The sequence below is a fragment of the Pseudophryne corroboree genome, chromosome 3 (assembly GCF_028390025.1).
Source record: "Pseudophryne corroboree isolate aPseCor3 chromosome 3, aPseCor3.hap2, whole genome shotgun sequence".
NCBI classification, from domain to species: domain Eukaryota; kingdom Metazoa; phylum Chordata; class Amphibia; order Anura; family Myobatrachidae; genus Pseudophryne; species Pseudophryne corroboree.
In genome coordinates, this window is record NC_086446.1 from 644,528,546 (window position 1) to 644,543,065 (window position 14,520).

At 39.3% G+C, this 14,520-nt stretch overlaps 1 protein-coding gene across 2 annotated transcripts in view; it reads left to right on the forward strand.

The window, feature by feature from the left end:
* The window catches only part of BICC1 (BicC family RNA binding protein 1), a 420,840-nt gene that overhangs the window by 376,564 nt on the left and 29,756 nt on the right, over window positions 1-14,520 (forward strand). For both annotated transcript variants that reach the window (XM_063961749.1, XM_063961748.1), the window contains exons 11-17: window positions 3,126-3,287; window positions 6,184-6,380; window positions 7,529-7,664; window positions 8,376-8,532; window positions 8,628-8,787; window positions 9,665-9,704; window positions 14,143-14,297. In XM_063961749.1, coding sequence (XP_063817819.1) covers window positions 3,126-3,287; window positions 6,184-6,380; window positions 7,529-7,664; window positions 8,376-8,532; window positions 8,628-8,787; window positions 9,665-9,704; window positions 14,143-14,297 — 1,007 coding nt within the window. The remainder of the gene's footprint in view (window positions 1-3,125; window positions 3,288-6,183; window positions 6,381-7,528; window positions 7,665-8,375; window positions 8,533-8,627; window positions 8,788-9,664; window positions 9,705-14,142; window positions 14,298-14,520) is intronic.

A 14,520-nucleotide genomic window follows, 5' to 3' on the forward strand; every position in this document is an offset into this window, starting at 1 on the left:
TTTATTACACACTACCGACACACACATACTTACCTATGTTGACACGCCGACTGCCACGGTCTCCGACGATCCGAGGGTACCTGTGAAAAAATTATACTCACCTTCCAGCGTCCAGAGATAAATCCACGTCCAGAGAGTAAAATCCACGTACTTGTTTAAAAAAAAAAACACGCAAAAACCCGCTCCATACCGGACTAGAAAGGGGTCCAATGCTTTCACATCATACCCCTTTCTCCCGAATGCCGGGACATCACGTGACTCCTGTCACTGACGTCCCTTCAGCCAATCAGGAAGCGCTACTTCCGTGGCGCTCACCTGATTGGCTGTGCGCTGTCTGTACTGTGACAGCACATCGCAAAGCCGCTCCATTACTTTCAATGGTGGGAACTTTGCGGGTAGCGGTGGGGTCACCCGCCGGTCAGCCGCTGACCGGCGGGTGACCTTACCGCTAGCCGCTAAGTTCCCACCATTGAAAGTAATGGAGCGGCTTTGCGATGTGCTGTCACAGTACAGACAGCGCACAGCCAATCAGGTGAGCGCAACGAAGTTGCGCTTCCTGATTGGCTTAGAGACCTTTCTGTGACAGCTGTCACTGACAGGTCTCATTCGTGGAAAGGTGTCCCATGTGTCAGCATGGGACCCCTTTCAGTCCGGCATGGAGCGGGGGTTCGGTTTGTTTTTTTGCCAAGTACGTGGATTTATCTCTGGACCATGGCTGAGGTGAGTATATTGATCTTTTCTTTTCAGGTATCCGTGGATTCTACATGGAGAAGAGGACCGATGTCGGCGTGTGAACATAGGTAAGTATGTGTGTCGACGTATGAAATAAAGTTTTACTGTCGACGGTGTGTGTGTCCTGTTTTTATTTGGGTATTTTTTTCCCAGTAGTACTACAGGTACCAGCGGGCCCGTTTTTCTCCCGCATGCTGGTACTTGTGGTTCTCCAAGTACCAGCTTGCGGGGGAGGCTTGCTGGGACTTGTAGTACTACTGGAAAAAACAATATCTTTTTATTATCACAAAAGGCTATCAGCCCCCCCATCCGCAGCCCATTGGATGGGGGGGGACAGCCTCGGGCTTCACCCCTGGCCCTTGGGTGGCTGGGGGGGGGACCCCTTGTTTGAAGGGGTCCCCACTCCCCCAGGGTACCCCGGCCAGGGGTGACTAGCTGGATATTTAATGCCACGGCCGCAGGGCACGGCATAAAAGTGACCCCCGGCTGTGGCATTATCTGTCCAGCTAGTGGAGCCCGATGCTGGTGTTAAAAATACGGGGGACCCCTACTCTTTTTGTCCCCCGTATGTTTGGCACCAGCACCAGGCGCAGAGCCCGGTGCTGGTTTTAAAAATACGGGGGATCCCCTGTCAATTTTTTCCCCGCATTTTTAGAACCAGGACCAGCTCGAAGAGCCCGAGGCTGGTTATGCTTTGGAGGGGGGACCCCACGCCATTTTTTTTTATGATTTCACCGTTCCAGCATAAAAAAAAAAATATATATATATTTTAAAAAATATATAAATAATATTTGTGCCTCCAAAAAAAAAAAAAAAGTACCTAATCCCTTCTAATATAAATAGATCTGCTATTCCCCCCAAAAAAAACACAAAAAAAAACATGTTTAAAATTTTTTTATTTGTTTTCACCCTCCAAAGTGTGGCGGATTGAAAATGACGAATTTGCTGTCTAAAAGCACTGCTGTCGAATTTCCAAACTTGAATTGAATATGCTTTGGTCGAATTGCAGCACTTGTATCATTGCAGAAAAGTCGAATTTGCAAAAAATCGATTTTCAAAAAGTCGAATTTTGAAAGTCCGTTTTTTGGTCGGAAAGCACTGAATTGCATAGGCGATTTTTTTTTTTGGTCGAAAATGACCCGAAATTCGACAATTTTGGGAATTCGACCGCAATTGCATATACCCCTTAGCCTTTTGTTATATAGAATTCTTTTCATAATCCCAATGTATAGTATGTATAGCTTTGCTCAGTATGTAAAGTCTGAGAGGGACTCAAACGTATTTACCTATTTACATGGTTATTGCCTGCCGGGTACATATAAAAGTCATACAGAACAATGTGGTCTAAGGATGGCAGAAGTTCAAGCTGTAAAGATTTGCTTTGGTTCCTGGGAACCCACACAATGTCCATATGGAATGTTCTGTGGCATAACAAGGGCTGTATCCAGATGAGGTAGCTTTTCAGGGTAGAATCTCTGCTCAGATCTGTCATCCGGCAAATATAAAAGTTAAAAGAAATGGTAAGAATTTAAGAAGTTTTTTTTTTTTGTACACTAGGCTTATTTCGACTAATACATTATGGTAGTCAGTACTTCTTTTACGCCAATGTTATTTTGAGGCATAAAGGTAGTCTGCACTAATAGAGGCCCGCTACTGTAATTCAGTCGGGTCTATTCATGGAGCAGTGGAAAGTGTGGAGAAGTTGCCCATGGCAACCAATCAGCATTGAAGTAACATTTATAATTTGCATACTATACAATTGAGCAGCTGATTGGAGAAGTTGCTCATGGCAACCACAGACTCACTTCTCTACTTTTTTCACTGGTACATGAATAGACCCCAGTGTATTTTAAAATATGTATGTTTTTATTTAAATACATAGAAATCATTTTAAGGAAATAAGTGACTTATTCACAGTTTGATATGTTAATTATGCTTCGTATTACAATCTGGAGGAATACAGAGTGTGTAATAAAGGCCACTGTCCGCACTAGACAGCTCCTCACCCCTCCTAACAAATAATTGCTGTAAAACACAAACACGAGTGAACACAATTTGCAGCCCCCTTATTAGCCTATGAATGGCTACTTACAATAGCTTTCTTATGCTATACCTGAAAATGTGCCTCACATCCATTTTCATAATTATCTATAATATTTTCTCCATACAAAAGAAACTAGCAGTAACCAATGTGGGGTTGTATGATACCCATGCAATAAAAACAATTATCCCTGAATTTGCTTATTTACCTTATGCATTCACAAATAGTGTAAAATTATTGCATGTTACGTTACAATGTTTATTGTGAAGTGAAGAGCAAATATTTACATGTAGCAATCCAACATGTTTACTGTAATGAGGTAAAGTATAACGCGGTTTTGTTTCTTATCCAGGTCTCCTGGGCCACAATGCTTTGTCAGTGAATTCCTCTACAGCACAAAATACTCTACTAAATGCCCTTAACAGTAGTGTTAGCCCACTGCACAGCCCAAGTTCTGCTGCACCTAGTCCAACACTATGGGCAACTTCATTAGCGAACACCTCTAATGTTCCAGGTAATTCAAAGTTTTACAGGAATTCAATTGTCAAAAATGGAGATTATTGAAAGATGCAACAAAATTTAAATCATAGGCTGCAATAAACAAACTGCAATGTCCATTTAATGTTCTACTACTTCTTTTAAAAAAAAAGTAATTTTGCAGCAGCTGTTCACCAAGGGCAGCTGCACAACTAAATACCTATTTTTATACCGCCTTTAGTCAGAGGCTAAGGCAAGGCCGTACTGGCACTTCTGGCAAATGCCAGAAGGGCCGATGTGCAGGTTGGCTGATCCAGCCACGCAAAGAGACCAGGCTTTCGGAACAGATCCGCCTCCTAGCGCTTTACTCATACTCAGTTGCCCGGCATAGAGAGTCAGGGGCATGTCGCAAGGCCAGGCCCAGTGACTCGCAGCATGCCCCTGTGAGCCGTAACCACGCCCCACCCTTTTCGAAAGGTATAACAGACCCGGTCCGTCCATGGCTAAGGGGTAATTTTACTAAAGCCAGATTCTATCTAGCATTTCTCTTTTGAATCCTAGAAAATTTTAGACTAATTGGTTGCTATGGGCAACACCACTACTAACCTCTTTTAGAAGATTTAGTAGAGCTACCCATAAATCACTTCAAATTCCATAGGCAAGTTACTAGCAAATTATAGTGAAGAACAAATAAAAGTAAATATGAAAGAGGACGACAAGCCTAGCAGAACCAGTAAATCCTAAACACACTCAATATATCTACGTAATTTAATTTAACCTGACATACACATACTTTGGCAGAGATGCATCCTGCCACTCACATCATGCATATCGCGTTTACTAACGCCGTATGCGTGAATCAACTCACAAGGGACAGCTCTTCCGGTAAGAGCTGTCCTTTGCGATGATAGGACTTCCGTGTTTTAGACCTTCGTAGTTCTATCTGCACATGCTTCGAGTGATGCACACGCTGCAGGGGGGTGCTGGGGGGAATCATATTGGCTTCTATAGGGCAACGCCATCCGGACATGGTGTTGCCCATCGCATCCAAGCCCCGGAATCTATCACATTCCGAACCTTGGTTGGGACATACCAGGTAAACGGCCATACCTCCGGAAACTGATTTTTCAGCTTGCTGCATCCCGCCCATTAAAAGTGGACCTTAAATTAGAAAAATTAGTGTAGGTTTATCCTGAACTGATGAAAAATGATAAAGTAAAAATATTCTGTCCTTTTATACTGATGGTTTGCCAAATGTATGAGATCTGTGAATTCCAGTAAATGAGCAACTCTTTAATCAGTGGTTTGCATCCAAATAGTATGTTTTTGTTTTGATAATCTTAGACTGCTTGAAATCTAAAACCTTTAGACTAATGATAACTGGCAACAAATTTGTAAAAAAAAAAAAATTCAAGGCAAAGTTCAAATTTTCTTATTTCTTATTTTTTTGGCTCCTTTGGAAAACCCACAAAAAGTCTCCTAAACGAATTGTAGATTAACTCGTGTAGAATGATTGACCTGTGTTGTTGTTTCTGACAAATACCTGAAGTTATGTGCTTTCCATTTCGATATGCCTCTGTGGGTTTAGACATAATTATTGGTTGCAGTTCTAATCCATCCTGGGAAATTTTTTATTTTATTTTTTTACCAATATTCTCTTTAGAATGGAAAATAGCATTAAATTTCCAAAAAAGTCTGTGATCCATGTTTCCTGAAAACAAGAAAACGTTTTGTAAAGTTCAGTCTCTTAACGACCACGTTCTTGATGTAGGGGAGAGGCGCTTTTATGTTTTTTTGGTAATTTTTTCAGAATGGAAAATATTTTCTTCTACTCCAAAATCCCAAAACTAGTCTTTTAAAGTATACCCAAGTGGTTATAACTTTCTATGGAAACTTTTTATTTGTAGTTTTTATCCAATGCATTAATAGACACCAACTTCCTTTTACCATCTTTCCAAAACTAGCACTCTTATTTAAAAAAAAAAAAGTCTTCTAAAAGACATTATCAAATTAAATGTAGGGGTCTGTTTACGAAGACTTGGGAAGAGAGAAAGTGGATGGAGGTTTAGGGAGGTATTTAAATAGTGCTGTTTTTTACGGCTAGCCGGAAAAAAAAGGCACTGATTCGACCCTGGGTATTCAATTGCGAGCGTTTTCGCACGTTTTTGAATACCTTTTCACCCATGCCTTTTCACTTATTTTTTTTCGCCCGCAAATTCGCCAAAACACATGATTGGCGGCAAATTTACCGATCCACGTGGTTTTCGCCAGTGAAAAATCGGCACGGGCGTTGAACATGCCGAATGTAAACTCGACCTACAAACGGGCGAAAAGTGCAGTTTTTTTGACTGGTCGAAAAAACTGCACTAATTGAATACCCCCCTAAGGGGTCTATTTACTAAGCCTTGGACCGCGATAAACCTATTTTTCAAGCGTAGTCTGTAATATAGCAGTTGGGAGCTGTTTGGCTGGTACTTTATTTCAGTCTACTTTATCTCTCTCCAAGGCTTAGTAAATAGTTGGTCCCTTTGGATGTTGGCTGCTCATGATAAATGCGCTCTGTCTGTTTCTACAGTATATTGCAGATCCTGCATTGTTCTATGTTTAGTTTCCAGTGTTCGTAGTGCTAAATATTCCCTGCATACTAAAGCCAGCATTAAGGAATGTTTACGAAAACTGTATATTCCAGATCCGGTCTAGCCAACATTTTACAGCGGAGCAGTTTGTGTGTGTACTTTTCCTATGAGGACGCCATAAAGTCTTGTGTTGAAGATTGTTAGCTCTATTGATAACAAGTAGATTATTCTTTTTGTTTATACAAAGATATTACTTTTTCTCATATTGGCCTTTAAGTGAACATACAAAATATGCATTATTAACATCTAGTTCACCGTTCATTATTTCATGTGTTTTTACATTTATTATATCTGTAGGATTTTCTGCTATACCACATATGATGATGCCATCTGCTGCACAAGCCACATTAACTAGCTTTCTTCTGTCTGGGGTGCCCAACTATAGCCAAAATACCCCATCCCCACCTCCTGGATTGACTCCAGTTGATGTCCATATGAACAGCATGCACTCTGAATGCAAGAAAGTTACTTCTGCATTAAACGGTCACGTAAAGGTAAGTATTTATTAGCACCTAATATTATTGACCCAAGCCTCTAGATAGTATGCTCTCATGAGCGGGGCCATCTCCACCCTCTGTCTCGTGTTGGTGGGAGGCCAACATTTGGAATTGTAGGTATGATTTGTTCTTGTCCGGTTTGCTTTACTGATTTGATGACTCTGCTGCATTTCCTGCCACCTTCTAATTCCCTCAACTTGTTTTCCAATAAACACGTTGCAATACTTTTTTTAAAACCTGTCTTGTTTAAAGGTGGTTCTTTGCTGTTAGCAGTTACCATCATTGGTAACACATGTCAGAAATGGCCTAAATGATGATGTAGCTGCTGATGATAAAGTGGGAAGGAGCACAGTAATTTAGGGTTTAGTATTTCATATACAAAGGGGAAAATATTTTGCTTAACATGGAATATTTTTGGTATATGTTTTATTATGTGTAGAGACTAGTGCTTTACTCTTATACAGATGTGTCCTCATACATCATTGCTGCAGTCGCGCCAACCAGTCCCTCTCGGCGCCTTAGGTCCCGTGAGACTTTGCTAGCATTGGGTGACTTTTTTTTTTGTTGTTGCCGAAATCGCATCTCACTCGTAGTGTTATGCGACTAGGATGCACCAGGAGACTCTGCTGATAAATTACATTTTATATGCGACACTTTTATACGAAGTGCTACAATGTAACATTCGCAACTTTTTTCCCAATACAAGTTCTGTTGTGCTCCATATACAGACTCGGTCACACACAGATATACAAGTGTTACATACTGTATCAAATTAATCTGTGCAGTCTCCTGGTGCGTCCTTGCCACATCCTGTTGCAATTAAGACGCATTTTCTGCAAATAAAATGCAAATAAAACGCATTTTCTGCAACTAAAATAGGATCTGGTGGCTCACTCACACCAGGCATCTCTCGCTGCGTGGCGTATTGAGGCTATTTGTATGAGTACACATCTGTGTTTGTACTCCAGTGTTTACTATGTAGACTCTTGGCAGGTCCTGCAGAATGTATATGAAATAATATAGTAACTTTTAGTGTTGAATTTCTGCTCATTGCTGCACTTGGAGGTCACAGCGAAAGTCTCCAACTTTGACATGTATCCTTATTTGTGTAAGTTCATATCTTAATATAACATTTACTATTGCAGTCAAACATGAAATATGGCACAATATCTACATCGTCTCTGGGAGACAAAGTGATGAGTGCCCACCTACCGGAGTCATCCAGGCAATCAAACAACCGCAGCTCACCTGACCAATCAGGCCCCAAGTCTGATTCAGAAGGTGCGACAATAATCCTATAAGTTATCCTCCTCCTTCCTCTTTTACAGGTGTCCAACGTCACTATTTGTAATAAACTCATCTAGCTTCTCAAAACCTTGTGTGATTTGTACAGCCGGCAAAGTGATAATTGACATAAGATTTTCTATTCTTGAATGTCTTTGCCACCGCCAACCTCCACAAATAAAGGTCTTAGGGGGATATGTATTAAACTTTCTAGAGAGTAGAGGTGAAGTTGCCCATAACAACCAATCAGATTCTACTTGTTGTTTTTTAGTACATTCTATAAAATGATAGGTACAGTATAATCTGGTTGCTGTTGTGGACGTAGTCTCCACCTGTACTCCTTAGAAGGATTAGTTAATCTCCCCCTTCATGTATTTTGTCCCCAAGGTGTGAAATAATTATTTCATATCCTGTCGGTAACAGCTGGATAGTCACTGAAGTCAGATCTATTGATGATTCTACTTTGAAAGCAGTTTTTATCTGTACATATTTCTACAGTAAAACAAATTGGATAATTGTGATTTCTCTGATCCTGGTGCTGAAACTGAGAAACATCCAGTTGGTTCTTATGAAGCCAACAAAGATTATACTTGAGAACCACTTCTTTCAAAAGTTTCCAAAACTTTAGTAGCGATGGATGCCTGCCATTTCTGTTTTGACTCATGTTTGTCCTATTATTATTTATTTTTCATATTCATTATTTTGCAGGATGTAATGACGCATTTGTGGAAGTAGGGATGCCAAGAAGTCCATCCCATTCTGCAAACACAAATGAACTCAAACAAATGCTAAATTCGGCCAAAGTACCCTGTGCTAAGAGGCAGACAGTGGAATTATTACAAGGCACAAAGAACTCTCACTTACAGTAAGTTCAGGCTCAGTGTGCTTCTTAACTAAACTCTGAGAACACAAATTACATTTGAAGTAGCCTAATGCTGTTTATACTTTATTTCCTTACAGTAGTTCAGAAAGATTACTTTCTGACTCGGAGATGAGTTCTCCTGAAGGTCCAATCACAGACAAGAAGGCTCCAGGGAGCGAACGAGCAGCTGAACGAGCTGCGCAACAAAACTCGGAGAGAGTCCGACTGAATTCACAGTCATCTTTCACAAATGTGCAGGTAATCCTCGTACCCTGACTGGGATGGAAAATTAGTGGGCAGAATAAAAATCAGCGTGCAAAACATTGAGCTTTTGCCCCATTCACTGTAGCAGTATACAGATTTGAATAAAGCGCATCAGCAGTTGACCTTTTAATGAAGACCGTAATCTATTTTAATACATGATCTGGACCATGCAAATCTATATGGAAATATAGTTTATTTGACTAGTAACATTGTCTTGTAGTGAAAGTTGACCTGTAGATATGTAAAGAGAATTATATTGTATATGGAAAGAGAATTATTGGGCGCTCCCAGCAATATTGTAAAGCATTACTGTATGTTGATCTTCCACTGAATTAGAAATCACAGTATATTTTTCATCTATGAACAGAAATTTACAATGTCCCATTAATCTAATTTAAATTGTGCTGAATTTATAGATGGTAATTTTTATTTAGTAATTGACAATATTTAATAGAATTCTTATTTTAACTGTTACTGTAGGCTAGCAGGTTATCCTTTTTCTCCATGAGGCCGAAGTCTTTAACGCAATACTCAGGCTTCAAAATATTTACACTTTAATACATAACAATTTCAAAATACTAATAAATAGTGGTCTCTCCTGTAATGTAATCAGTGTGGTTCCTGTGGTTCCAGTCCTATAATTAGAATTTAAGGATTTACGATAAGGCTGCTTGGACAGATATTTTAGTTGTGGAATGAATTAGGGGTAACGTACAATGATTTTCAAGGATCAGGGGGCCATCTACCCGCTTGCCCATCAGTGTTCTATGTATATTATTTGTAGCATGGATTACATATTCATATCTTTAATACTGCATGGTGGACATACTCTGTATATTGTATTTAAAGGAAATTCATGTTCTGTCTTTAGGCCTATGACTATGAACAGAAGAAGCTGCTTGCAACAAAAGGTATGGCATGTAATTTGTGTTTTTGTGTCGGAGAAAGAGAAATCTAGAGAGAGAAAGATACAGTGGCGTATCTATAATCTGTGCGTTGTGGGCCATACATCTGGGCCTCTGGGTCCAGAGGGCCACACACCACATAGCCCTGCACCTATGTCTTCTAAATGCCCCTTTTCAGAGTCCCACATCAGCAGTGGCAGTACTGCATAAATCACCTGGAAAATGGCTTGGTGCCCAATTTCCTGCCATTTTATGCATACGTTATAGAAAAATCACTGAGAAAATGGCCTCTGCACCATTTTCCTGGAGACCTGCGCATGCACCAAGTCTACTAGTGCACTGCCATCTAGAGGATTGGCACCCAGATGGAGACTGCACATGTGCCCCCTCCGCTCTTAATACACCCTTAGAGGGAGATTGTGTGAGTGAGATATGTTAGAATTTCTCATCTTTTATATTGCATCGCTGCCAAAGTGCAGATTTTGGATGTAGTCTGGATGTAAAATCATATTTTTATATGTTAGCGCTATGATTTTCCTCTCAGTATTGTATTTAGCACGTGTACCTTTTAAACACATACACCCTTATCTAGATATATATTTTAATTTCTATTTTACCTTGTATCCAATTCAAGCGACAGAAAAAACAGACTCCAAGCTTAGAATCCTGCAGTCTTCTTTCTCAGCATATACAGTTAAGCAGAGTATAACCACTGAAGAGCATACGGACGTGTCCACATAATCTAGCCTCATTTCACATTAAACAGCCCTTCTAGTCGCACCATGCTGTTCCGTGACTCCTGTAGTGCTGAACATCTTTTTTTTGTGTGACTTTTTCTGTTAAAATGCGTAGCATCTCAAAATGCTAGTAGGACGCGCACACAGCTTCTGCTAATTTAAAATGATATGCGGCATGCCTGTTACAGATGGGTTAAGTTCAAGGAGATCCAGATTGTTGGTTTCCGAGAAAAGTACTTCAACAAATAGCTTAAATATTTATATCTATCTATATATATCTATCTATATATCTATCTATCTATCTATCTATCTATCTATCTATCTATCTATCTATCTATCTATCTATCTATCTATCTATCTATCTATCTATCTATATATATAGTCCCATGAACATCCGCACTAATCCGTAATTCAAGGGCTAACCAGATGGTGCTCAACTCCAAGGAATAGTAGATTCCAATATACAGTCATTTTTGAAAGAGGGCACTCACCAATTTTCTATATATATATATATATATATATATATATATGTGTGTGTGTGTGTGTGTGTGTATATATATATATATATATATGTATATATATATATATATATATATATATATATATATATATATATATATATATATATATATATTATGCTTAGCTAAGGTTATTGATCAATTCAGCAGATGTTCAATACAGCAATCACATCAGCAAACTTAGGAGCCTCGCCCTCTGTGTCTAGAGGCTTATATTCAGATCATCTTGGTACTTTCTGCACTTAGTGTTTTCATCTAGGCAGATGAGGCTTATTTTAACACTGTATATACAACAAGAAGGAATGCTGCACTCTAGTTGACTAATAAGGTCAATGAATGTTTATAATTCAATACAAAATTCATATAAATACATTTAAAAAAGACAGGTAAATCAAAAGCATAAATTGTGAAAGTTAAAAATAATTTACCCTAGTAGAAGTCAGGATATACAGTAAGAAGTCTCTCAGTAGAGGATTTTTCACTGGAGGAGTCCATTCCTATAATTGCCCTGTATTTGTAAATGGGTGTCTAATTGGCAATAGTTCCTTTTAGGAGTTACGTGGAATGGCCAATTCACCGTTAGAGGGGATGGTATTATAGACAAGTCCTGTTTGAAATGGGTACCTCATGCATTACGGTGTATAGTATCCTCCATGAACAAATGGTAACTGGATTCCTCTCCAAACTTAATAAACAACACAAAGGCCAGGTGATGGTTTGGCTTCTCTACTTCAGTGTCCTGACATTTGGATGGCACCATCTGACACGTTTCGCTGCCCTGTAACTGCAGCTTTTTCAAAGCTTGTGATAAATATAATTATTTCTCCCTTGTAAAATATATATATTTCCCCCGTTTTGTCCTATTAAAAACAAAATGTTATATTCATAACAAACACCAACCACCTTTCTAAATATATAAAATAAAGCACTGATATAATGATTTGTTTATCGTCCGCGTACAACCTGACATGTAATGGGTAACTAGTATCATCTTCAGTATGTTTACTCAGGTTGTACTTTGTATTTGGTGCTGAAACCACCTGAAAGCATAAGATCAGAACAATATGTGATTGAAAACCATGAAACTAACATTTTTATCACTCCTGATACACCTATATTTTGTGTGCGGCTGTATCTGTATACAAAATGCTATGCTACAGTGTTTGCCTGGAAGAACATTTTGTATGCAGATACTGTCGCAGTCGCACACAGTATATAGGCATGCTGTATATCCTTTTAATCAGCATAAGCTGCTTGTCTTTCCCAGTAGATTAATTTTGCAATAAGACACATTTTAACTTAAAAAGTAGCATAAAATGCTTGGCGCTACCAAGTCACCCGGCACTCAAGTGTTATTTGTAATGTTACTTGGGTAGTTTAAAATAACAGATTATTTATTGTAGTCCTGTTATAAAAAATGTTTGGTTCCACTTTAACCACTTGTCTGGCTACGTTGCATGTCATGCGACCAATGCTAGGAGTACGTTACCTGGCCAGGTCGCATCACATGTGACCACACTGCCCCGCTGTGTGCCTGGCTTTAGATTAGGAGATCAGTTCTGCATAAGTACAGAAAGGATCTCCTCTGGCTCCCCGAATCCGTTGCAGTGACTCGGTGGTCTGTGACCACCATCATCACTGCTGGAATTGCACCCCAAAATGCTGTGCGACTGGCATACTGGAGCATATGCCCTGGGGGTCACAGTGCGGGGTGGGGAGCTTAATAATAATTCATAATAATATTTTATATAGCGCTCTTTCCCCAGCAGTACTCCCCCGGCACAATTTGGTGCAGATATCAGCTGCAGCAGGGGGTGACACACACTCCAATGCACTCCAATCTCTACTGGGAGGGATTTATAACTAGTGGGGGAGGGGTAAAATAATGATAGATAATGCTGGAGGGGTAAAATAATTAAACAAATACGTTGGTCACAGGTTAGAGGATGGGGGTGCAAGAAAAGGGGCTTTTTAAATAGGGGGAGCTTAGTAAATAAAACATGGATTATTATTTTTTTTACTACTAATGGGGTGTGTGGGTAGGTACTGCTATTAGGTTACTGTTGTTGTGAATTAATGGCCTAATTCAGCACGGATCGCTTTTGCTATTAGAAAACAATTCCAAACTATTCCAAACAATTGCAAACTCAAATACAAAGAATTGCACAGGTAGTTGCTGCCCCAGAAATGGGAAAAGCACCCACTGCAGTGTTTTCGAGGCACATGCAGTGGCATATGCATAGCAGTCGATATGCAAAATCTGGAACATCAAAGTGGTAAATTCAATCTGCGTCAAGCCAGAGCATCCACAAGTCTGCACATGTTGTTGCATGCAATTGATCAAAGATGTCAGAGACCCGCCACAAAACGCTGTTACCACCCCTAAATGCTCACTTCCTGTCAATCACTGTGTGATCACTTCGCTTTAATATTGCGAATGCACTGCGATCTCAACACTGCTCTGGCGCATTGCATATGGAGTGCATGCGTAATCTTTCGATAATCGGCCAAATAGCAAATAATCTCAGTTGGGATCTCTGCTGAATTAGGCCCTAAAACCACTGGGGGGGCCTCTATTGCCAATTGGGGGAGAAATTAAGTTATTTTATAATGGGGGCCTATGGCCATTGGGGAATGAGGATATGTTTATTTTTTAAGTAAAATATTTTAATATATTATTAAAAATATTTTTCAAACTTGATGAAGTAACAAAAGAACAGGACAATTTCTGAGCGGTTTTGCAGGGACAAAATCATCCATTAAGTGGTTAAAGGTGGTTCCTGAGAAATTAAACAGAATTGAAGATGAGTGAATAGCTTTCCAAGTGAAATATAGTAGATTAACAATTTCTTTCATTGTTTATTTCTAGAATCTTTTTAATTATTGTAGAGCACAGTAATTTGTGTGATACTGCAGCTGTTATATACATATATATTAAGGAAGTTGTTGTGTTTAATGATTGGTGCTGTATTATTTACAGTACAAATTCTGTTTAACAATGTACCAGCTGTCATGCTCTTAAAAAAAAAAAAAAAAAAAATTACTGAAAAATGCAATTCTGTAATATGTCTAAGTAATATTAATTTGTTCAATACAAGTCTAAAATATGTCACTGCAGTACTTTATTAAAAGTACAAGTATTTCTAAATACAAAGTTTTCTTAGTAACCATTTTTCCTGCTCTCCTCAGCAATGTTGAAAAAACCAGTTGTAACAGAAGTCCGAACACCCACAAACACTTGGAGCGGCCTTGGCTTTTCCAAATCCATGCCGGCAGAAACTATTAAAGAATTGAGACGCGCTAACCACGTCCCGTACAAGCCGACCATGAGTACGACGTATGAGGTATCGTATTGAAATCAGGTTTTAGCAATAAAGACAAACGTACAGTAACACTTTATATCCATAGGTGACAATTGAGAAGTTTGCTTTGAATATTTACAAGATGCAAAGATTCTGGGTGCACTTGAGTGATTTCCACATGTAGGCGAGGGCATGACTCGTGTTCATTGGTAGATTTACTAGATAAGATCTTGTACTTCATAATATCTGGCACCTAAATGAATGT